The 22,848-nt window shown below is 58.0% G+C and overlaps 1 protein-coding gene across 2 annotated transcripts; it reads left to right on the forward strand.

Moving 5' to 3' along the window:
* Positions 1-62: 62 nt before the first annotated feature.
* Positions 63-22,848, forward strand: LOC119107824 (USP6 N-terminal-like protein). 2 transcript variants are annotated; one of them, XM_037231382.1, is made up of 10 exons: positions 63-368; positions 15,456-15,682; positions 16,069-16,318; positions 18,091-18,226; positions 19,301-19,444; positions 19,883-20,043; positions 20,603-20,749; positions 21,227-21,494; positions 21,704-21,840; positions 22,782-22,848. In XM_037231382.1, exons 2-10 carry the CDS (start codon positions 15,507-15,509, stop codon positions 22,809-22,811), a joined length of 1,449 nt encoding a protein of 482 aa, XP_037087277.1. In that variant the 5' UTR covers positions 63-368; positions 15,456-15,506; the 3' UTR covers positions 22,812-22,848. The 2 variants fall into 2 exon arrangements, with proteins under 2 accessions (XP_037087277.1, XP_037087278.1); XM_037231383.1 differs by having other exon boundaries at positions 15,459-15,682.

Below are 22,848 nucleotides of genomic sequence, written 5' to 3' on the forward strand. Positions count from 1 at the left end.
GCGGCGATTACAGCGCGAGCCCCCTTGCAAGCTCCCTCCATTGCAGTACGCGATCGAGCGGTAAGGTTGGGTGTGCGGGTGAAGCGTGGGGTGAGAGTCGGTGGTCCGTTGGGAATGAGGTGTGAACAAGTAGTACCGAGGGATTAGATTATAGATGCTGGATTGAGCGTTTACTGGCGGCTTAGAAACAAGTTTTGTTGGATTCGAGTGGTGCGCTTATGAACATTGCGAGCTCATGGTGGCGTAACTAAGTAGTTGACTTTCTTCATCTTTGTTTTTATGCTACAGTAGCCTCTTATCTTTTGAATAGCAACGGTGAGGCACGGACTGTACTGCAACTATCTGCCAGAGACTGATATGGTTGTAAGGTGAGTAGCTGTCTGTATGCAGTGAATTATTTCTGTGTGCTTTCTCGCTGCACTGTCCCCCCCCCCCTCCCCATTTCAGTATCTGCCCCTTACAGCGATTTCCAAGACTCTGTCCTCTCCTCTCCAAGTATTTTGAGAAATTGACACCAATGCCTCTAAGCTGTATAATATTTCTGAAAACCTTCACAATAAAGGCAATGGTGTGCCAAAGACACCTGGCTCCACCCTTGATCTTGTTATTAAGTGTTGCATCATACATGAATATGCCATAAGGTTGTTTTTCTGGGATCATACCTTAGGCTTTCTTTTCCTTTTAAGGAGTGCTAGTGATGGTGAAAAGTACATATGGATGTGTTTGATTGAACAGTGTGTAACATGCCATGATACTTTTCAGATATGCTGTATGAGACCTCCAAATGTGGCATGTCAGTTTCATCATGTATTGTTTTTTTTGATGATTATTATGCTTGGATATCATGAAAACAGTTACAAAAGCTTGGGCCACCAGGGTTGGCTGTCCAGTTGGTATGGGTTCATTGCATGATCGGGCTGCTAAAGGTCCACTCTCCTCACGGAGTGGGTCCTACACAGTGAGTTGCCTGTGTGGTATTAATAATATTGCTTGATCATGATGGTAGAGGTACAGTCCAGTATAATTTTTATCTCTTGAGATGCATGACCAAGATTATGACATCATGGCTCACCATCCCATCAGCACTTGAGTATGGCATACTGACACCATGAGACTTTGTTTTGATATACCCAAACATGTTTACAGACCATAGTCATCAATATTTGACATAGGACTTACTTACTAAAAAGCAGTTGCATGCTGTCCATCCCAAAATAAGGGCAAAGGTATGGGGCATAAGACAAGGCTGGACCTAGATTGCTGGTCACCTAGGAGAGATGGGGGGATGGGGGGATGGGGGGGGGGGGGGGGGGCAGGGACAGGGGCAACTTTGGGTTAATGTGGGTCAACATCCAACAGTGCCCTGAATTTTAAAACAGCTTGTTGAAAACATGTTTCTTTTTTCTCATTGAGTATCTTGAAATTTCAAAAAAGTACCAATATTTGCCCAGTTTGAGCCATCCTGGAGAGCCATGCTTCCCCAGAACTACCCTTCACATGAATACTATATGAGCCACAGGGGCCCTCTAGTGTGATTATAATGGTTGGGGCCTTACATCTCACTGACCACTAGGGCCATTTTGAGATGCCCCTTTGTGATGCACCTGCCATGCTCTGACAAGTAAATAATACAAATAAAGTTGCTCATCACAGTTAAATTGGTGGAGTTTTTACATTCATGTGCCAGTACTTGTCAAAATTAGACATGTTCATTGACAATGGCACTGCTCATTACAGACATACCTGCCCAGGCACAGTTTTGACAAAGGGCCCCTGGAAAGTGAAAGAGCCCCCCCCCAAGAAGTGCCAAAATGGGTCATGTCTAGATAAAGGCATGGTTTTTTGTGATAGCTTATATTTCTACCATCTATAGCTGGGGTAGAAGCCAGGAGCTGCCATGAGGTCAATTCCACCAGAATTGTATGGTCCAAAAGATGAATAAGTGCCTAAAAGCTGACAAACTATTTTGAACCACAGCATGAAGTAACTCGCCAGAGCTCACCACTTTACAAGGGTCCACTGGATTCTTCTGATCCGATGCAACTCAGAACCTTTGTCAAAATTGTTATCTTGATTCTACTGACATGCTAAGCACCATGCGAATGTAGATTGTAGATCGAAAGTGGTCAACGATTTGTAGTAACATAGCTAAGCCAGAATTGTCTGGAAATGGCCAACATTCAGTCAGCATTAGTTAGTGATGCAAATTGTGTAACAGAGTTTTGAACATGCGTGCTCGCAAACCTTGGCATCAAAACCTCGACGCCGGGCGCTGCCGTCTCCGTAGCCCGCGCAGCGTCGGCCCGGCGGCTGATGCTGAGCCTCGGTCAACGGCCAGACGCTGGGTGCTGCCGTCTCCGTAGCCCGCGCAGCGTCGGTCCCGGCGGCTGATGCTGAGCCTCGGTCGACGGCCAGACGAAAATTGTAACGTTTCTGAAAGAAGAACCTTTGAATGCCTTAAGACATCGGATGTCACATTTAGAAGGTAGTCCGGGCGAAGGGCCCTGCACGTGTGTAATTTTTGGATGGATGAGAGGGACGCATTGGGCTTTACGGCACCGGGAAGTGGCGGTGAAGTCTGGTGGTGGAATTGAACGTGCGACGGCAGAGTCTCTATTTTTTGTGTGTTGCAGTATCCGTTAATCTGTCTAGAGGACAACCTAAACGCTTTATAAAATAGACGCCTAGCCTAATCTTAATTTAGACAGATATTCGTAGCCATCATTTCACGACGATCGCTCTTGTGCGCATGGCGCCCGCCGCCTCATGTCACTGGTCAACGCCGTTTGATTTTACGGAGGCTGCAATCCAGGCCATCGCTGTCCCTACTCCTGAGATTGCGGGTACGCCAGCCCAAACCTTTTGGTATAATTTGTTTCGCTAGTCGATTTTGCAAAAGAATGAACGTTCTCAGGCAAACATGGATAGCCTTGTTCGTTTTTAACTCATTTGACTCACTCTATTCAGCAATAATGAGACCCCTTATCTCTTTCCGGGCAAGGGGCCCACTTGAGTGAACACTAGGGGCACATTGCTGTTCCCGGAAAGGGATGAAGGGTCATTCCGTCCCACCACAGGGTGTCTTCTGGCTGCCATTCTGGCGACACGGGGCGGGATCCCCTGGTCGATCCGGAGACCCTTAGAGGGATACATCATGTTACACTGTTCCTCTCCTTGACGCCGGAGGCCTTCTCACCGGCGCAGTTGCCTCGGATCCATGCAGAAGCCCTCATTGACGCAACAACGTCCCTGATCGCTGCAGGTGGTCCATTAATTGTCACGTGGTCTCCAGTGCTGGAATTGGGGATGGAGGGCCACGGTTCGGTACTGCGGCCCCTGACTGACACAGGACCCGTCCATTGTCTCAGTATGAACATTCATCATAAGGTTTCAGGTTTTCTTTCACTGTCAGGGGGCCCGATCAACGCTAGAGGCCCCGCGCCATTCGGGGTCCCGCCCTCGTTCCTGTTAGCAAATATTTCCATGACCGACTCGAGTCCCCCTTTTGGCACAGAATGCCCCGTTGGGCACTGTTGGCCTCTCATCGGTACAGAAGCCCCGCATTGTTGCAGGGGCCCTGACCAATGTAAATCACGACCCAGCCTTGTCCCTGCTTGGCAAATGGGCCCTGAGAGCTCATACCAACGTGGAGCCAACTGTTCGATGTTGGTGGTATCTGGCCGAAATAGAGGAACGCGCTGTCTCAGGAGTCCCCAATCGGTGCAAGTGACTCTCTTATTGACATTTCAGGTCACGGCGTTACGGGGGAGGGGTCCTTAATTTGACCTACAGCCAGTGCTTGGGGCCTTCAGTCATCCAATAGGGCCTTTGATCTTTGGTCTCGAGAGACCATCCGGCTGCACTTCGGGCCCCTTAAACGACACTCCTGGCCGACTCGGGGCCACTTGCCGCCACAGGACCCCTGTTAGGCACTGTGGCTCCTGGCCGACACGGAGCCCCTCATTGTGTCAGGGACCTCGAGCGTAGCAAGTCACGGACCCTGGCCTCGTTCCTGCTTGGGTCCAGAAGGCTCAGACGGACATGGAGTTGGCTGTCTGACTCCGTGTCGAGACCCTACAAAATAGGGATAGAGAATCCTAATAAGAGGGCCCTTAAACAATCCGTCTGACTGACATTTCAGGCTGCGGCACTACGACTGCGAGTCTTTGTGTGACCTACAGTCAGTCTTTCAGGCGCATATGCCCTCCCACTGGGCCCTTAGGCGTCGGTTCTCGTGGACTGCCGGGGTCCTTTTTCGTGCTTCATCGAACAGTGCTCTTAGTCGGCTCGGCCCCTTGCGAACATAAGATCCCCTGCTAGGCGGTGTGAGCCCCCGACAGATACACGGTCCCTGACTAGTGCAAATCGCTGACCCCGGATTATATTCAGATCGACGTATAGGCCATTATCGACTCAGGGGGCCCCTGATCAGCGCGCAGGGCACTCTGGGCTGGCATTAGAGTGCCGGCCCTGCCGGCCGGTACCCCTGAATACGAACCCCGGCCGGCCTTTCGGTCCCTCAAACCGGGTCCGTAATCGCAGTTTCCGAGGGACCCGAAAGGACTGGGAACTCCGGGACACGTGCCTCCTGTGCCCCCCCCCCCCCCCTCGGCATGCGGTACCGATAGTGTCCACATCATGTCTGATGCTGCATCCCGTTTAGCTGAAACTTCTCGACTTACCGATAATTTTACCGATAAAATAGGTGCATTTCAGTCTATGGAGAAGGGAAAATGCGCAGTCATTTACCCATCATTTCAGAAAAGGGTTCTCAACCTTCTCCCAAAACGCAAGGCACGTGCCCTCCTCTTGATTGTACCTTCCCCGCTCACTTCATGAAACATACGTTGCCAACCAGCCGTACTTCTAGGAGGCGCTGTTCCAAGCTGTTGTGATACCGAGGGGAAAGCGACCCTAGCCTGCTTTAGTTCGAATCTACGGCAAACGAAGCGACTATAATGCCAATGTCACGCGCAAGCGCAGGTTGATTATAAAAGCGCTACTAGTTGAGCTGGCTCTTCAGTGACCATGTTCGTCTGGGAAGGCTCAGCTTTGGTGCAGAACTGAGCAGTGGAGGAATTACATTACATAGCTTGGACCACGCGAGCTCTCAAGCTCCAGAACAAAAATTCCGATGCCCGGCGTTGCAGTCTCCGCAGGCTGCACGCTCGCTCCCGTGCCGATAGTTGGTACCGTAGCCGGTGAGCGGACCAAAACGACGACGCTTGTGAGAAAAGCACCTTTGAACGATTTAGGACTGTCAATTCGCACGTTTGAAAGGTGTTCCGGGAGCATGTTCCACGTGCGCAATTTAACAGGAAAGGACTAGCATTCTCAGCGCCGCGAACCAGGGCCGAATTCGGCGGTGGGATTGGACAAGTAAGCGTAAAATGTCCCTTTTCGTGCCGCTGGCGTTTTTACCTGTTCATAGGCCGTCCTCAAATTGTACGAGTGAAGTTCACGCCATAGGCTTATTTATGAGCGGTATGAATTCATTTTGCAAGGTTTTCGGAGACATTATTTCACGGGGCTGGTCTCGCGCGTCAGCGCCCGCCGCCCGGTGTTGGCCCGCCAACACCGCTCGGTTTGGAAGCTGCAACCCTGGCCATCGGTATTCTTGCTTCGTAGGTTGCGAGCACGCAGGCTCAAAGCTTTTTATGTAATTTGTCTCACATGTTGCTCCGGAACAAGGATGGACGGAGTAGTATCATGTTCCAAAATGGCTTGGGGAAAGGTGCTGAGACAATAAAGTTGACCTAGCGTGCTCCTTAAATCCTGATTTCTCCCGGATTTTGGTCACCGATTTGCGACACTTATGCCAAAGGTGAAATAACAAATATTCGGTGGCTTCCAAAATCGTTTTGGTGGTCAGGAATGACTTCCCTTTTGGAGAGTACAATAGCCTGCACGACTTGAGTAGTTGTGCGACTTTTGAAGACTGGCACGGAGACCCCCGGCTGGTAGCCGTGAAGTGGGGTATTGGCTGCAACGCAGCACTCGAGGTAGGCATGGCCGACACGGCTGGTACTGTTTTGGTGATTTGTCGGATGATTGCCTCTATCGTTTAGTCGGCCGGCGTTGATCGTCAAGTTTTATTAACCGTTCCATCGGATATGCACGTCAAATTGGAAGTCGGTACACTTCAATGGTTCTTTCGAGCGTTGCCGCCTAAAAATTTGTTCACGTTTTTGGGTTCAAACATGTGACCGCCTTGTTTTCAATTTTCGATAAATTACCGTAACTTATCGTGTCAGAATAACGCAACTTGCTGCAGCCTGGTGATCTTTAAACATCACTGAATTCTGCATCATTGTGCAAGACAAAAGCTCAGAAAGCTCCCACGCAATTGCGATTTTGCATCACAGGGAGAGTGCTGCCCCCCCTTGTCACGACAATCTGTATGACAGACAAATCGTTTAGGCTGCGGCACGTACATAGATAAAAACCAAAAAACAATCGCCGATTCTCAGGACCAGGTAACATCTGACGACGGCCATAGAATTAAAACCAAACATCTGACCCATTAGGTGCATCATAACACAAAGAACAAGGTCGGTAGGTAGCTCGAGAAAAATTCCTCCGTCCGTGCTGCCAACACCTCGTTTCAATTGCTCCGCAAAATTCTGAATATGTTCTCTGACCCCATACGCTTAAGCAGACGTAAACTTGTTTTTTTGCACCGCAAGACAACATAACACACTAGGTTGTACTGGGCTTTGGCGACGCAATTTTAAACCTATGCGTTCGCCTCTGGCTTCACGTTTTTCAAGTTTGTTGTTTCGACTTTGATTACGTGTGCTTTGCATTTTGGAAAATCGATTCCATTGGCTTTGGCTTCGCATTTCCAAGATTCGGACTGAATAGGATTTGCTATCATGTTGCCACTTTGGCTTCGGCTTTGAAGCCAGAAGCCTGGCTTCGTATCCATGCGTGGTCGGCAACATGCCAAAAGAGAAAGAGCCATGCGAACGTTAGTTTGACTGGAACAAATAGCATTCGCGTCATAAACCTTCGCTTCCGGGACGCTACAGAGCTCTTCGGGAAGTCGACCAGAGCTCTAGCCATACGTAATGCCCCCTTACCATCCAGTCTCCATGGCCCGATGCGGATCTGCCCCTGCCAACTGGCGACTCCCGAGCGTCTCATTTACGCCGCCGCTGCGCCGGCTCCGGGGTGGAGGACGTGCTGTGTCGGCTGTCCTCCGGCGGCGGACCTGCCGGCGGCGCCCCGTTAGGTCCGGGTGGGCTCAGCCGCCGGCCATGACGCCGGTGGCGCGCCCCGCCGGTGGTCAGTCGAGCCGCCGGGCACGACGTCATGACGCCGGCACGGCCGTAACGCGCGTGACGCGCGCCGCGCCGCTTAACTCGGGCCGCGCCCGGCGGTTCTCGGGGCGCCGGCGGGCGCGCGCGCCGCGTGGGTCGGCAGAGCTGAGGCGTGCAGCGCGCTGAGTCACGAGCCGCATTCCCCGTCGGAAGTTGGCGTGGTCGGAGCATTGGCTAGTCACCTATGAAATCGGACAGTCCTTGGGGGACTCGCTGTGTTCGCTGTTCGATGAATTTGTGCTCCGAAGGACAGCCGGGCGGGACAGACTGTCGTGTCGTCGTCATTTATCGTTTCTAGGAACTGCACGGTGGCATGTATGTCGGGTTATGGAGGGTAGCGTAGTGGTAATTGGCGAGTTTCATACGCCTGGCAGATTATGCAGTTAAGGTACGTCGTGCTTAATACACCGAAATTGTCTGCTGTCCGCTAAATGCACAACCAAATGGTTCAGATGCGGAGGTACCGTAGAATGTTTGTTCGCCGCTTCTTTTCGTCCCTCATTACTTCTTATAAAATGTATCGGTTTCTCATTGCCTCCCCGTTGTTTTCCTTCCACATCTTATTTGCTTTGCCTCCCGGCTGCTTTTCGTTGTCTCCCCGCTTCTCTCCTCACATCCGCCTTCCTCTTCCATCCTCTCCCGCCCTTGCACACCCCTCCATCGTCTCCGCTCGACCGCGCCGTCGTCTGCGGCGGCTTGCCGTGACCTTCTCCGTCCCTCTCGCTCCTCACATGTCGCTCTCTCCAGCACCCCCTCCACCTCCCAACACTTCCATTCTCCCGTCCGCCGGCGGCGGCGTCGGCGGCGGCGGCTCGTCGTGACCTTCCGTCGCCCGTTCCGCCGCCGTCCCGTGCGGACGGGAGAGGGGGCGGCCGCCGACGCTGGATCGATGGCCGGTGCCGGCCCGCCGGCGGCGGCCGGCGCGCCGCACGCCACCGCCGCCGGCCGCGCCTCCGCCGCACTCTGCTGCTGGTTCGTTGCGCAGGTGTGCTGGACTGGTGGACTGGACCAGCATACCAGGCCGGTGCGCTGGAGAATTATGCTAGCATTGAGCAGTGGGGTAGCGTGCCGTACGTGCAGTTCTGGCCGGGAGAACTGAACAGGGGAAGTATCCGGACTGGGAACAGAGCGGGGGGATTGGAGTTTCGCCTGCTGTTGGTACAGTGGGCGTTTGCGCTGTAGCACTGAGCCGATTTACGTGGCCGGCGCTGACTGGAGGCCAGGCCGGATATCCGTGGGCTTTCCCCGGTGGCGGGGGCGCAGCTCTTGCCGAGTTTCCAACGATGTGAGGGAATTCTCTCGCGATCTTTACACGTACTATGAATTGTAGCGTTGTGAAGAAGTACGAACGCGCCATATTAAGTGTATTAACTTTATTAGAACGGCCATGATAGATAATGAAACCCACTTCCGGTCGTTACCATTGTTAGGCCGTGGGCCAAGCCTTGGTGGATCACCTTGGGTCATTTCACCATTACAAATCCAAGACCTGACGGGTCATATCAAAATGCATCGATTGTCGGCATTTCTTGCGCCAGCCACTTGCTCTGCCATGAATGTATTGAAATTGTAGTGCACGTGGTAGTACGTTTTATGCGAAGAGAGAACCAGTCATTGTCAGCCAACGTCACTGCCGCCGAGTACGTGAGTCACGAAGCCGTCGTGCCCCCAGCACCGACCAGAGCGCCGCGTGGCGACTCGCCTGCCTTCCCGCAAACACGCGGCGATGCAGATGCGACACGTGCTGGGCCACTCGTTCGCGAAACATGTCCCGATGTTCGCCACCGAAAAGCTGACAAGCTCCTCTTCGGCGATGTTCGTTTCTTCCCAACATGCCCGGCACTCGGCCCACTCGACCGGCCGGCCACTGGAGTGTGTGTACTGGCACTTGACCCGCGCTTCCGTCGCGCGTGGGCGGCCCGGCAGCCTCCACGACCGCTGCATTCCGCGGCTCGCGCGGCCCGCCCCCTCCCACCCACCCGCGTCGTCACGTGGCCTCTTATCGGCCGGCGACGGCCCGCCTGCGTGCCCTCAGGCCGGCGCCGCGGAAGCGTGTGTGAAGCGACGGTCCTGGTTCGGCGGATGAGGTGCGCACGCGTGCCGCGAGCGCCCGACCAGCGACGCGCCAGTGTGCGGGGGCGGTGTCTCCAATGTGCGAGTTCGGTGCGGCGGCGGGTTCGGGCGCGGCTCGAGCTGCGCGTGCGACGGCACCCTACTGGCCTGCACGGGGCGGCGAGGCTGCGGTGGCCGCCCAGGAACATGCCGGGTGCAGCCGACAGTGACGGTCTGCCCAAGGTCCGCTGCTAACAGCTGGTGACGACAGGCGAGTTCGTGGGAGCAGGCGTTTGTGTGAGTGGCAGTGACACCCAGTGGCGACATTCATTGTTGATTCGGTGACAATGAGCTTGGTACACGTTATCGAGTGTGATAATGGAGACCAAAGCCCCATTCTCAGCGTCGTCGTGCTGTAGTGCCTTATCATATGACGAGTGGCCTAACCAGCCGCTGCCCAGTTTGTCCACACGACAGTGAGCCGTTGGTGCGTTTGCGAACGTCGTAAAACGCTTCGTCTGATCAACATAAATATGTCAGGCGTCGCTTCGGACGAGATAGGTCCCAGCAAACGTTGACCTTATCATGGAAATTTGATTTGATTTGATTTTATGTGTATTTTCCATTATGGACATTAAGCAGTACATAATATGAAGAGCGGATTGGCGCATAAGCGGAACTGACACATAAGCGAAAATGGCACCCAACCTAAGCCAGTGTCCAGCCAGACGCCTGTGGGAACCCTTGCACGTGGGTCTAATCAATGCATCGGAACGTCCGCCTTTCCCGTGAGTGTGGCAGACGGAGATCTACTGATGTGGCGGTCAAGCGTTTAATGCAATGTATGAAATATAGATGACGGTAAATTGGCTAGCCTCGATTCTTGCCATGATAGGTCGACTAATTCGATTAATTTGGATATGTTTACGCTTGTGACGATCGAAGGGAATAGTGAGCTCATCTTTTGGGTGGACAATGGCCACAGGGAATAAGACGCCGCGCCTTCATTATATACATGGCTCGACCTCTTCTGGCAGGCCACATTGCGTCGTATGCGAGCTTAGTGAAGGCGGCATTTTCCGCTTCTTGGGTAATTAGATTGCCGTCGTCAAGGTCGGATGGTGGTGAGCTTATTCAGTCATTTACGGACGGTGTGCTCGTGGTATGACGTCAGCACCTGTCCTGGTTGCCATGATCCGCTACAAACAATATAAATAATGCGGCTTGCGAGCGCATCCCGACGTGGCAGGTTCGTGGCTTGCGCGTGATCGTCTGCAGTGTATACACATCTCCGCTGTAATCATTACGACTGCCCATTTCCTGTGCGGCAGGAAATGGGCAGTCGTATGTAAATGGGCAGTCGTAAGTAAATGGGGACGTGTCACCTGCAGGAGCAGGTGACACGTCCCCCCTCCCCAAAGGTTGTCGAGATCTCCGCGCTTTGAACCAGTGTTCTGCCGCTTTTTCTTCATTCGCAGATTTGATGCTCCCAAGTTAACTGAGTGTGTTAACGCGACGTTGCTGGGGAAACCCATTCCCGGATAGTCAGTTTACACAGAAAGTCATTGAGTTTGCATGCAAGTTTGCCACAATTTATCTTGCTAGCATATCTTAAGAACTTGTGCTGCTGTTTCCTGAAAACTGCCTGGCGGCACGAGCGGTGACTAGGACGGCATGAACTGGTCCCAGTGAGTGATTCTTATCAAGCGTGTGATTCCGGCTACGCGCTGAGCGACGTGTTGCCCCGTGTGCTGCAAACCGAGTAAGAAGAGTGCTGCAGCACTGGCTGCCAGACGTCACGACGTGACGTCACTTCCGATGTCGGTCCGGGTGATAGAGACGCCGCCGAATGTCTCATTACTTGTGCGGCGTCGCGTCTGCTTCATATCGCCTGTGTTACCGCTCGTGACGTCATGTAGTTTGTCGGCTGGCTCACGAGTGACGGGAAAAACATGGCCACCGCTTGCCCGCGGGCGTGAGTTATTGCCAAACATGGGTTGTTGCGAACGCCGCGTCCCGTCAGCTCAGCAGCCGGAAGCCGCCAACGGTCTCGCCCAGGCCCGTCAATCGAACACGACCGAACTGGGGGGGGGGGGGGGGGGGGTCGCGTCTTCCCTGTGCTACGGCCTCTTGCAGTAGGGATTCTCGGCGCCGCAGAGACGGGTTCACCCGACCGGGATTCGAAGCCGAGGGGACCCCCCCCCCCCCTTCCCGTTCTGGTGGTCTGTGCTCCGGCGTTGCCGAAGCGTCGTCAGGAAAGGGCCTGAGCTCCTCACTGATGATCTGGGATCTGACGGCCCGACCGTGCAGATCCCAGATCCCAGCCGGGATATGCAGATCCAGATCCTGTGCCCGTCAGGCGGGAGTGGCGGCTGCTTGTCCTGTATTTACATCGCCCAATATGCACCACTGTTACACTGGTTGTGGGCGTTTCGTGGCATTCGGACGGTTTTCGCTTATAGCACTTGATAATGGCAGCTCTCCTGTTTGTACCAGTCGGGCAGCACGGTTTTACATTCCGCAAATGCCAAGCCTTGTCATGGATGTTTTCGTTGCGCCACGTTGGATCGAGTTTCCTCGCATATGTAAGATAAAGTTCGTGTGGGCTTTATCCTATTCAGTGTTTGATAAAGCAGTGTTTCATATTCATACCAGAATAACGTTCGCTGCATTAGCTCCCAAAATGCCTGTTTTGTATTCGGCTCCTGGCAACGCCATACAGGGTGCCGATAGTGTAGTGGTCAACGCGTCTGCGTTAACCACTGCACGTCTGGGAAACAGGAAGTGCGGGGTTCGATTCCTTTCGGTGCCCGCCCTTCCCGCCCGGGTAAGAGGTAGGCGACGCCACCTAGCATAAGCAGCCGAGTTCGTCGCAAAGCCCTAATGACGACAAAGCGATGCAAGGTGTTTCCGTGGCAGGTAACATCCCAAAGTCCCGAGCTTTCCCCGCGCGGACGATTAACAGTGTCATTATGTAAGCGCTCAAGCGTGGTTCCCCGATCGTTAAACAACCCCCGGCCCCGGGTGCGGTTGCGTAACCATTTCCACGTTGTCGGTCGAACGTCACCACCTCAGTTGACATCGCCGACACCGTGTGCCGGAAGCGCCCCCGTGCCCGTCAAATGATGGCACGATCACGTTTACGATAATGGACACGCATCGTCTGCGTCCACGCAACACCCGGCGTGTTGCGGTGCGACGCCAATGACTTTACCTTCATTGCGCGTCCACAAATAACTGAATGGGCCTGCGGACGGCTGCTGCTTGCCGCAGTGGCCATCGACGTTGACGGCGCGCTGAGTGAGGACCGAAGGCAGAGACGGGGTACAGGCCCCGGGGTGTTATTTACTCCGCCGCCGCCGCCGCCGCCGCCGCCATCGGTGTATACGCCGTCGTCCGTTTACCTGAGCTGCGGCGTCGGCCCGCCCACGCCCCGGCGCGGCGCCCCGTGTTTGGACCAGCCGTGCGCGGCAGCCCGGGCTGGGAGGGCCGCTGGGGCTGCGGCCCGGTCCTGACTGGAGGACCACTCGGACGGGGTCGCTTCCCGGCCGTGGGACCTGGGCTGCTGGAACTGTGGTCCGTTCCCGGCTGGAGGACGGCTCAGGTGGGGTCTGGTCTCGGCCGGAGGACCTAGGCTGCTGGGGCTGGGGGCAGGTTCGGACTGGAAGAATGTCCGGCCCGCCGTGCCGGTGCCGGCCAGAGGACCATCCGGCCCGCCATGCCGGTGCCGGCCGGAGGACCGTCCGCCCCTCCATACCGTACCGCGCCGCGCTTTTCTCTACCGTGTTGACGCTGTGGCGCATCGGCCGTGTAATCGCGGCCAAGACGCCGTATGGCAGTATGGTGGCGGTAGTAAATTGGCTCACCGGCATTGCCTTAGCCGTGTTATTACGGTTTCGTGCCGACGATCCACGCTGCTATTTTTGCGAGCGGTCGACGAACTTGTGACGTCACGCGGTACTCGTCGCGCAGCGTGCCGTGTGCCGGTCAGCTTCGTCCTCCAAACACCGGACCTGTGTTGTGCTGCGCGGCCAGGCGGCTCAGGCATGCTGCGTGTTTGCACGTGCATTTTTTGGTCGGAGAGAGCGTAAAAACGCGGCTCTTTTCGTTCCCATAGACACAAGAGCCGCCGTATTGACGCCACTTGTCGATGAGTGGCGAGGTGGCTGCGCACGCTATCGGGCGCTAACAGGCGACGCACGGCGATTAGATACGCCTCGTTGACGGTCGTAGGATATTTCCTTTTTGGCGTCTTGCAGCCTCTTGTCACATGCCTGTCTGTGCTGGGTGTCGGCAGCGTCCGGGCACGTCTAGTGCCGAGCGCACGGTGCTCAAAGCACGCGTGTTGCTCTTTGCACACCGTCCGCGACCTGTATCGGTGCCCTCGGCCGCAGAGGCATGCTGTGAACTTGCGTAGGCGACGTTGAACTGGTGAACGGCTGATGGGCTGCGCTGCCGGCTGGTCTGCTGCGTGCCGACGCCAGTGATGATGCCCCTCCACGTGCTGTCGCGCTGAGGGGTTACCGCTGATACGGATCAGATGTGGCCTTCGACGCACGTGCGTCTTCTTACGAATGGTGCGTCGCTCCGTCTCTTGTGCTCTGGTAAATGCAGTCCGCGCCGCGCGCGTGAGCTCATCGGTTACATTGCCGCGTCCTGTGCAGTCCGCCACAAACCAAACTGTAAAAAAGTTGCCAGCCGCACTGTGTGTTCATAACTGTGACAGCGACACCATGGGCCAGTGACGTGAGGGGACAGAAAGAACATAGTTGCCTTGCATGTGCCTACATGCAGTGCCTACATGCAGCGGTAGCCGCGTGGCCGCCCGCGTTACCTCGCGGCGGGTCCTGTGGCGTGGTGGGTGAGCTCGACAAGCCCGCCTGGTCCCCGCCGGTGGGTGCTGCGGTCACGGCGACAGTCGAGCCTCGGGGAAGCCGCACGGCGTGGTGACATGGCCGGGATCGATGTCAGCAGGACCGACCTGACACGCCGCGACCGCCGGTGTGCCCCTCCCCCTGCGGCCGGCGGGGCGGCGTGCCGGGGCGGAGCCACAGAAGCCGGGCGCCCCGCCGGCGGGCACGCTGCGGATAATCTCCGGCGGCTGCGGCGCTGCGTACCCGACCCGCACTGCGTCCGCCACACCGCCTGGCTGTGGCTGCCACGCATCACACACAGTCTGAGAGTCCGCCTCAGCACGCTCTCGGTCCCACTCGCTTGCACCCGCCGCTGCAGCGTTACGAGACGCCGGCCCGGCAGGCGGCCGATAAATCAGCGGCAGTCGCGCGCGGCCCGGCCGGCCAGCCCGTTGGTTCCACTGGCCGGGCGGCCAAGGCCTCGGGCGTCCCAGTCGGTCAAGGTTTAGTGCGCCCGGGCCGGGCCCCGGACTGGCATATCGCGTGTCTTCGGGCCGCGCTCGGGTCAGCCATGCGAACATGGGAGTTGACTGTTCCGACTCTTCCGCATGAGCCAGCCGTCCGCGGCCAAGGGGCGAAGGGCGACGGCGCGTCGGTGCATGTCTGGTGGGTTGGTTTGCTGTGGCTGCCGTGCCGGTGGTGCGAACTGCCGGTTTTGTTTCGCGGTTTGGCAGGAGACGGGTGTGGGCTACGTCGGTTGTTGCGCTGCGAATGTGTGCTGATACTGGTGCGGCCATTTTGCCGTGACGTAGTACTGATGACAGCGGTACGAGGCCAGGGAAGCCGGTGGTCGTCGAGCGCCGGCCGCTGGTCTTCGCCCTTGAGAGTGAGAACGCGAAGCGGTAGTTATTCCCGACCAAAATGTATGGAATGTACAACGGAAGACTGTGTCCATGCGCGCGTGTCATTCCAACCGGACCCGTGGTCATGCATGCATGTCGTCACGAACACAACACAACAAGACCCCTCGCATTCGTTCCATATCTTCCTCATGATTCCGGCTGTCCCTCCACCACGTACGCCAGTCTCTTCGGCAGCCGGGCCCCGTCCCGTGAAGACTCTGCTCACGGCCGCCGGCGCTTCCAGCTGTCCGGCCGCCGGTCGCCAGCCGCTCGCCGGCGCCACTGCGGGAGTGCGCCGCCCTAACGCCGGTTCCGTGTCGCTGCAGCAGGCCGGCCGGCGGCGAGCTGGCGCCCGGCCCGCCCTGACCCGGCCCGCCATGACGCCCACCTGCGGTGATGACCCGGAGGCCGAGCTGGCGGCGCGCGCCGCCGCCGAGCGCGCCGCTATCGTGGCCAAGTACGACCTGGGGCGCGAGAAGGGCGCCCAGATCGACCCCTGGGAGGACCCCAAGTTCGAGATCTACCACGTCACCGACCGCTACGGCTTCATACAGTGAGTTGGCGGCGGGGCGGGCAGCGGCAGCGCTCCCTGGCCGCCGCCGGGCGATGCGCGGGCGTCGGGCCGTGCGGCGCGCTGTGCAGCTGCCAGCCAGGCACGTGCCGCGCCGTCTTTTTGCTGCAGACCCGATGGTGCATGCTGTTGCCCGCGACGCGCGTACAAGTCACGTCTGTGTAGTCGGGCCACAGGTGTGGTGGAATCTGTGCTGCCGCTGTTTTACCGTCGGCACGTGAGCGAATGGCAGCCGATCTCCCGTGCGCCAATGGCGGCCGATCTCCTGTGTGCTAATGGCGGCCGATCTCCAGTGCGCCAATGGCGGTCGATCTCCCGTGCGCCGCTCTCGCCTCGTCTCCCCTGACGTCACCTGTGTGACTTCGCAGCGATCACCGGCTGCCGGAGACGGCGACGGCGCTTGAGGTGAAGCTCAAGGAGGTGGAGGTGGCGCGCGAGAAGAAGTGGCTCGACATGTTGGCCAAGTGGGACAAGATCCGTGCCGGCAAGGACAAGAAACTGACGGAGAAGTTCAGGAAGCGAGTGTACAAGGGCATCCCGGACAAGCTGCGGGGTAAAGTCTGGGCGCAGATGCTGAATGTGGCTACCGTTCGACAGGAACGACACGGCATGTATGAGGTGAGCTCTGAAATTACGCACGGGGTGAGCGTTATTGAGGTGGAACGGTTCGGCTGCTTCTTGGGCCAAATCGGCGTGGCTTTGGCGCTTGAAGGCTTGTTGGGTAAAAAGATTGTTCGTTTTCCGTTCGCCCGCGAACGTGCCACTTCTCTTTCGAAACAAGCTGCTCTGCTTTTCCCGTGTGCCATTTTAAGCTACTGGCGCTGTGGCTTAATCATGTCAAAGCCGGGCGGTTGTGCTCGTGTTTCTGTGGCGAACATGCAAAAAGCCTGGAACAGCAGTCCCCATAGCTGACCGTGCGCGTTCGTTGTTACCGCGCCAGTCAGCGAGCGGGCTGCTGGTGTGAGCGGACGATTGCTGAAGTGGTGGCGCCAGTTTGTGTCGGCTTTAATCCCTCTAGCTCTGTCAAAGCTCGTTCCTTGTCATTGCTTTCAACATCCGCGCGACAACTAATGCAGACTTCCTTCCGCGCCTGAACTAATGAGCGTTTGCACGTGTGTGCGGACACAGCAATGTGCGAAATGCCGTAGTTCCACCCTGTACGCAAACGCGCGAGCACGCGACCATTTAACGCACATATGCAGGCAGCTCAGCCCATCCTGCTCTCTCCGTCTCCGTTCCACTACCCCCACCCATGCATGCGTAGGCCGTCGTGGCCGCGACGTGACCTGTTTCCCAGGAGACCGCTCGATAATGTGGCAGCTAAGCTTCCCCCCCCCCCCCGCCGCCCGTCGCCGCCTGTTTCGCCTGGCTCTGTCGGCTTACTTTCGCTGAAGCGATAATGGAACCGGCGCGGCAGGGCGACCTGTGCTGAACGCCCCCTCCCCCCACCCACCCACCCCCAACCGCGTCCGTATCGGCTAGCGATAATGTTCCGCTGGACGCGCTCCCGATGTTTGAGTACGAAGTCCGTGGATTTGTGAAGTCGGCCCGAGGTCGCGCGGGGTTTCGGCTTATTAAAACGTGGCCGGCTGGTCTGAGAACAGCAAGCAGGCGATGTGTGGGAGTCGATGAATATTCATATTCTCTCGCGCTACATTACAGAGTTCGGCATGTAAGGGTGGCCGGAAAAGCACCGACCCTCCGTTATTTTGAAGCTTAGCGCTTAGAAGGTCATATCGCGCACAATGTCATCGTCCTGTCCATAGTTTCTGCTGCCGTGTGAAAAGCAGCGGAAATGTGTCTTCCTAAGGCATCAAACCGAGTCCGGATTTTACCATTGCTGTCGCGGGCGAGCAGACTGGCGGCTGTCGTCGGCGGTATCGCAGTCACAGTACCGCTTCGTCGGTAGACGTCTCGTTCCTGTCAGTGTTGTCAGGACTTGCTGGCGACTTCGCTCTCCTCCAGCGCGTTCTCGCTTGGAACTGATCTTGTCTTTGATGTTTATATGTATCAAACCACCGTTATGATTTAACCTCCGCTCTCCTCCGTCGCGTTCCCACTGAAACCTGGCCTTCTCCGACGTTCTCACGTATCAAGCCGCCGCACAAGCTCGCATACAGCATGTGACGTCACGGTTGCGTGTGTCGGCTGTCACACGCCGCGCCGCGTGCCTCCGGTGCGTTCTCAGCGTGTCGCGCCGTCTCGTGTATGATGCTTGGGTGTGTCCCGCAGCTCCACTCTGCCGTCTTTCCCACGTGCCACAGCTCCGTCCTTCAGTGCGTACCACGACCCTCCGTGTGTTGTGCGTCCGTGCTCGTTCCGGTTCCCGTGGCGCCGTCCCGCGGCCCGCCGCCACTCTCCGCCGTCTCACGCCGCCGCCGCGCCGTCAGGAGATGAAGCGGCGGGCGCGCCGCTGGTCGCCGGAGGTGCGCCAGATCGACCTCGACGTCAACCGCACCTACCGCGACCACATCATGTTCCGCGAGCGCTACGGCATCCAGCAGCAGGCGCTCTTCCACGTGCTCGGTCAGTGCGGCGCCGGGGGGAGAGAGTCGTGTGAGGGGCGGGGCACTCTGGCGGGGGTCCAGCGGCATTGGGTCACTTGGGGCGGAGGGGAGGGCGGCTGCAGGAGGCCGTGTGGTGTGACGGGTTTCACTCCCGGCGGGCGGGTTTTGCAGGGCGCAGTCAGGCCCGGCGGTCCTTTGTTCGGTGCTGATGCGCGTCTGCTGTAGCGTCGCCAGGTTTCAGCGGCTCTACGGCGGGCTGTTGGATGAAGCTCAGGAAGGGCCTCTCGTCTCCTGCTTTTTGCAGAGGACATGGTGTCTCTAAGATCAAAAGCTGGAAGAGCATCAGCGCGTTGACGACACATTATGTTCTTGCGATTGCTTTTAAAGCTGTTCATGTCGCTTACAGCAGCTGTCCTTCTCTCCCTGGTGTCGTATCGCCGCCTTTGCGCCTTTCGTACCGATCACATCTCGAGCTAACATGAAGGCGTCCACTTCCACTGAGCTTCAGACTGCCCTGCGTACGTTTGAAACGACGCCTGGACGGTCTCGCCCCCACTCGTCCTCACACTGCCGCCGGGACGCGAGCGTGCCTGGGTGGGCTTCTGGGGCGTTCCCTCCGGGGCAGTCGCGGCGGTACGTGCCGGTCGCGGCGGGCGCCCGGTCCGCCCGTGGCCGTGTTGTGTCTGCCGACCCCGGCTCGGACCGCGGCGTGCCTTACTGCCGCTCGCCGCCGCCACCCGCTCGAACACAAGGCGCGGGTTCGGGGCCGCGGCCGGGGCATCGCCCGCCCGTCGCGCCCGGTCGTCACGGCGGCACGCGCTGTGTGGCGCGAGCCTGGCTGCTGTCGGACGGGGCTCTCACCTGTCACGCTCCATTACAGCGTTAGCACTCTGTGGCTTCGCGGCACGGAACTGAGGCTGGGCATCGCTCCCCGTGAGACGCTACACGTTATAGCAGCGTCGGCTGTCGCCACGTCGCGGGGTGAAGCTGGTCGTGCCCGTCACGCCGTGACGCTCTCTCCAGTGGCGTACTCTGTCGTCACGCGGCACGGAGCGGTGTCTCGCCCGTGACCCTGTCACGTGCTGCGTTCCAGCGGCTTACTCGGTGTACAACACGGAGCTGGGCTACTGCCAAGGCATGTCGCAGATCGCCGCCCTCCTGCTCATGTACATGAACGAGGAGGACGCGTTCTGGGCGCTCTCCGTGCTGATGGCTGGCAATCTGTACAACATGCACGGTGAGGGGGCGACGGCTGCTGGAGACCGATCCCACTGGTGCAGCACCACCGGCTCACCACCGGACAGGGGCTGGTGGGATGGTGAGAGCGGGGGGTGTCTGTTTTTTGAACGGGTGGCACGGTTTGGGGTCGAGTGTCGCTGAACGCTGGAGCTTAAACGGATTGGCTTGGATTGGTGTAGCGTGGTTATGTCGAAGACGGATAGAGCGAACTGTGGGTTGGAACAGCAGTGTAAGGCCATCAAGAGTGCTGAAGTCAACGCAGCGATGAAGTGGAGCAATTTCGCTGCCATGTGAAGGGACCCAGGAGCGGTGTTCACCGGAGGGTCTGCGCTGCCCGCCCCGTCAAGCATCGACCGGCTGCCTACTCCAGGCCGCTTCGTATGCTGTCCGCGTGCTTTGTGCGCCGCTTGACGTGTGATTCCGTGGACTCTTCCAGGCCTGTTTATACAGGGCTTCCCTAAGCTGCTGCGGCTTCAGCTGCACCACGAGCAGATTCTGAAGAAGTACCTGCCCAAGTTGAAGAAGCATTTAGACCGCAATGGCATAGACACGACAATTTATACGCTGAAATGGTTCTTCCAGTGCTTCTTAGACAGGGTATGTGGTCTCAGCGTTTACTGATCTTGGATGATCTTGTCACGGTTGCGTCCTGCCTGAGGCAACGGATAATGAAAAAATGTTGTTTTTTAACGTGAATGACTAATTATTATAAAGAAAACGAAAAGGTAGTTTGCTTTTAAGATGGCTGACAAATTATTATAAAGAAAGACAGCCTTTGTTTTCAGTTTACTGGTTTCATCAGTTCTCATTAGCCATCGGTTCGGTTCACTCGCCGATTGAAAAGTGATCCACTCCCATAACTTCCGAACACTTTGTGTAGGCGTATCCACAATGGGCTTGCTCCACAGACCAGCCGAGCGCGTCCTGCATCCTTGTCAGGCACCAGCCGCACCGTGCCTTCGGAACAACGTCACCACGCCCCCCCCCCCCCCCGTGCCGCCGGGCTGGTGTTCCTTCTTCCCGTGTCGTCGCCGTGTTCGGGGCGATGTCCCCATGGACTCGCCGCATCTCCGGGACCTGTTCCCACGGGTCCGGGAGGTGTCCCCTTGCCGCTCCGTGTCTCCGGAGCCGCACCTCCACGCTCCCTCTGCACCAGGTGCCGTTCACGCTGGCTCTGCGACTGTGGGACGCTTACCTGCTGGACGGCGAGAAGGTGCTGGTGACGGGCGCCTACATGATCCTGAAGGTGCACCGCAAGACGCTGCAGCACCTGCCCATGGAGGAGATTCTCGAATTCCTGCAGGTGCGAACTGGCACTCCTGACCTGGGTGAAGAGGGTGGGGTGGGGGTGGGGGTGGGGGTGGGGGTGGGGGTGGGGGTGGGGTTGGGGGTGGGGGGGGTAAGGGGAGGGTGAGACATCGCATACCCTGGCCACACGCCCTGCCGGCACAGTGACCGTTTGTGATTGGGCCACACCTCCGATTCTGAGTACACGTATGGTGCCTTTTGGTTGGTGTGCTGCGTTTCGTGTGTATGTTTTGTGTCCGTGCGCTGGGCTCAAGTCGGGACCGTACTGTCAGGGTTATTTTCTGAATGTTTGTGTCAGATCTCAGCCTTTCCAAGCATGGCGTCCGTCGTGCGCCGCCCACTTCTCACTTTGTTTACTCAGTTGTCAGTCGTATTACATCATAAAGCAAACGATCCCTCGGACCACCCCGCCCGGTCTCGGAGGCCGCCTTCGGCCTTGTTTGGTCTTGATCCCGTCGGGACTGTGCCCCAGGTGCGCCTTGAGCGTGACTTCCAGCAGGACGACGATTCCGCGATGCTGGAGCTGGAGCGGTGCGTGGAGGAGCTGCGCCGCGGCCGTCTGGACCAGCCGGCGCCGCCGCCCGACCAGGAGCTGCCGCAGCGGCCGTTCGGTCTCCAGCTGCAGCCGCCGCCGGTGCGGGCCCAGTCGGGCCGCCGCAGTCAAATGGCGCCCAGCGAGGAGAAAATCATCGGCGACATCCTGCGCCGCCAGCAGGAGGCGCAGCTGTCAGCCGGCGAGGGTGAGTGGCCGCCGGCGCTCCGCAGCCCTGTTCTCTCGCGCGCGCCCGGCTGTCGACCTGTCTGTAGCGGACCCGCGCCCGGGCTGCCTCGCTCCGAGGCGCCTGACTGGGCGCCGTGGACGGCCGCTCCTCTCGCGCCGCCCGCCGAATGCCGCACGTTTCGCGCTCCGCGGACTCGGCCGCTGAGAGACGGACGGCGCTGCCGGCAGTGTACCGCGGCTCCTGGTACCGCCAGGACGTGCCGTCCGTGTTCCAGTACAGCGAGCCCACCACACTGGCCTGCTACCACTATCAGACGGCGCCGGCCGGCCGCAACGGCATTCACCTGCCGTCCAGCCGGCCTCCCGTACGGGAGTGGGGCTGGGTCCGCCGGCCGGACCCGCCCGCGTGACGTGTGTGATGTTGTGCAGTGGACGGTGCGCGCCCCGACAGGCCGACGCGCCGGCGCTTGGTCGGGTGTCCAGCGCGTGGCTTTGGGGTGTGTGTTGGTGTCCTGAACGCCGGCGTGCGGGGAAGGGCCGGACATGGCGAATCCTTCCCACGCCGCGCCGTCCGGTGGCTGCCCGCCGACGCCGCCCCGCGTGCTCCCCAGTCACCGGGCTCGGCTCCCGCGCCCTAGCGCCTCCGTCAGCCCGGTGGCCAGGCCCACATCCGCGCCCCCGTCCCTCGATCCCCGTCCAGGCGGATGACTGGGTTGGTCCGTGCGATGTAGCGCGACGCTGAGTGTTGCGTGCCCCTGGAGGTGGTGTCGGCCCGCCCGCTGGTCCCGGCGACAGGAGACCGACAGTGGCGACCGTGTCCCGCTGCTCTGTCTGCCACCGCTTTGACGCATGCACCAGTGTGGTTTTTAGTTTTGCCATCTTCTGTGAGCTTTTGAATACTTGCCGTGGCTTTGTTGGTGGTTTGCTTTGGGGTGTGGTGATCTCAACGTTTTTTCAGGCAAGGTCCACTTGATCCCGTGTGGTGCGGCGTACGTTTGTAGTGTCCGTACAATATGACTACCAGGCGTCCTCTTCCTGGTTTCGCTGCGGCAAATTGTTTGTGCTCTGGCTCTAGAAGAACCTAGGGAATTGCACCTTCGCGTAAAAGGACCTTTGCGCAAAAGTTTCGAGGAATTGCGCCGTGTATCAACTGGCCATGGTCGGTCGGCCGAATCGGCAGGGTTCCTTATGCACTTGTCTCGTACTCTCATATTATCGGTGTCATGGTATGTGACTGATCACCGCTTCACAACACGTGCCGTTGCCTCCACCAGCGGCCGTCTCACCCCATCGCCATCCGTTGCAGCCTCGGGGAATTCGCATGACGCTAGTATAGACGACTTCTCGTCGCTGCCGGCGCTGGGGTCGCGCAC

Source organism: Pollicipes pollicipes, unplaced genomic scaffold (assembly GCF_011947565.3).
Source record: "Pollicipes pollicipes isolate AB1234 unplaced genomic scaffold, Ppol_2.1 Scaffold_6686;HRSCAF=7923_pilon_pilon_pilon, whole genome shotgun sequence".
In the NCBI taxonomy this organism is placed as follows: domain Eukaryota; kingdom Metazoa; phylum Arthropoda; class Thecostraca; order Pollicipedomorpha; family Pollicipedidae; genus Pollicipes; species Pollicipes pollicipes.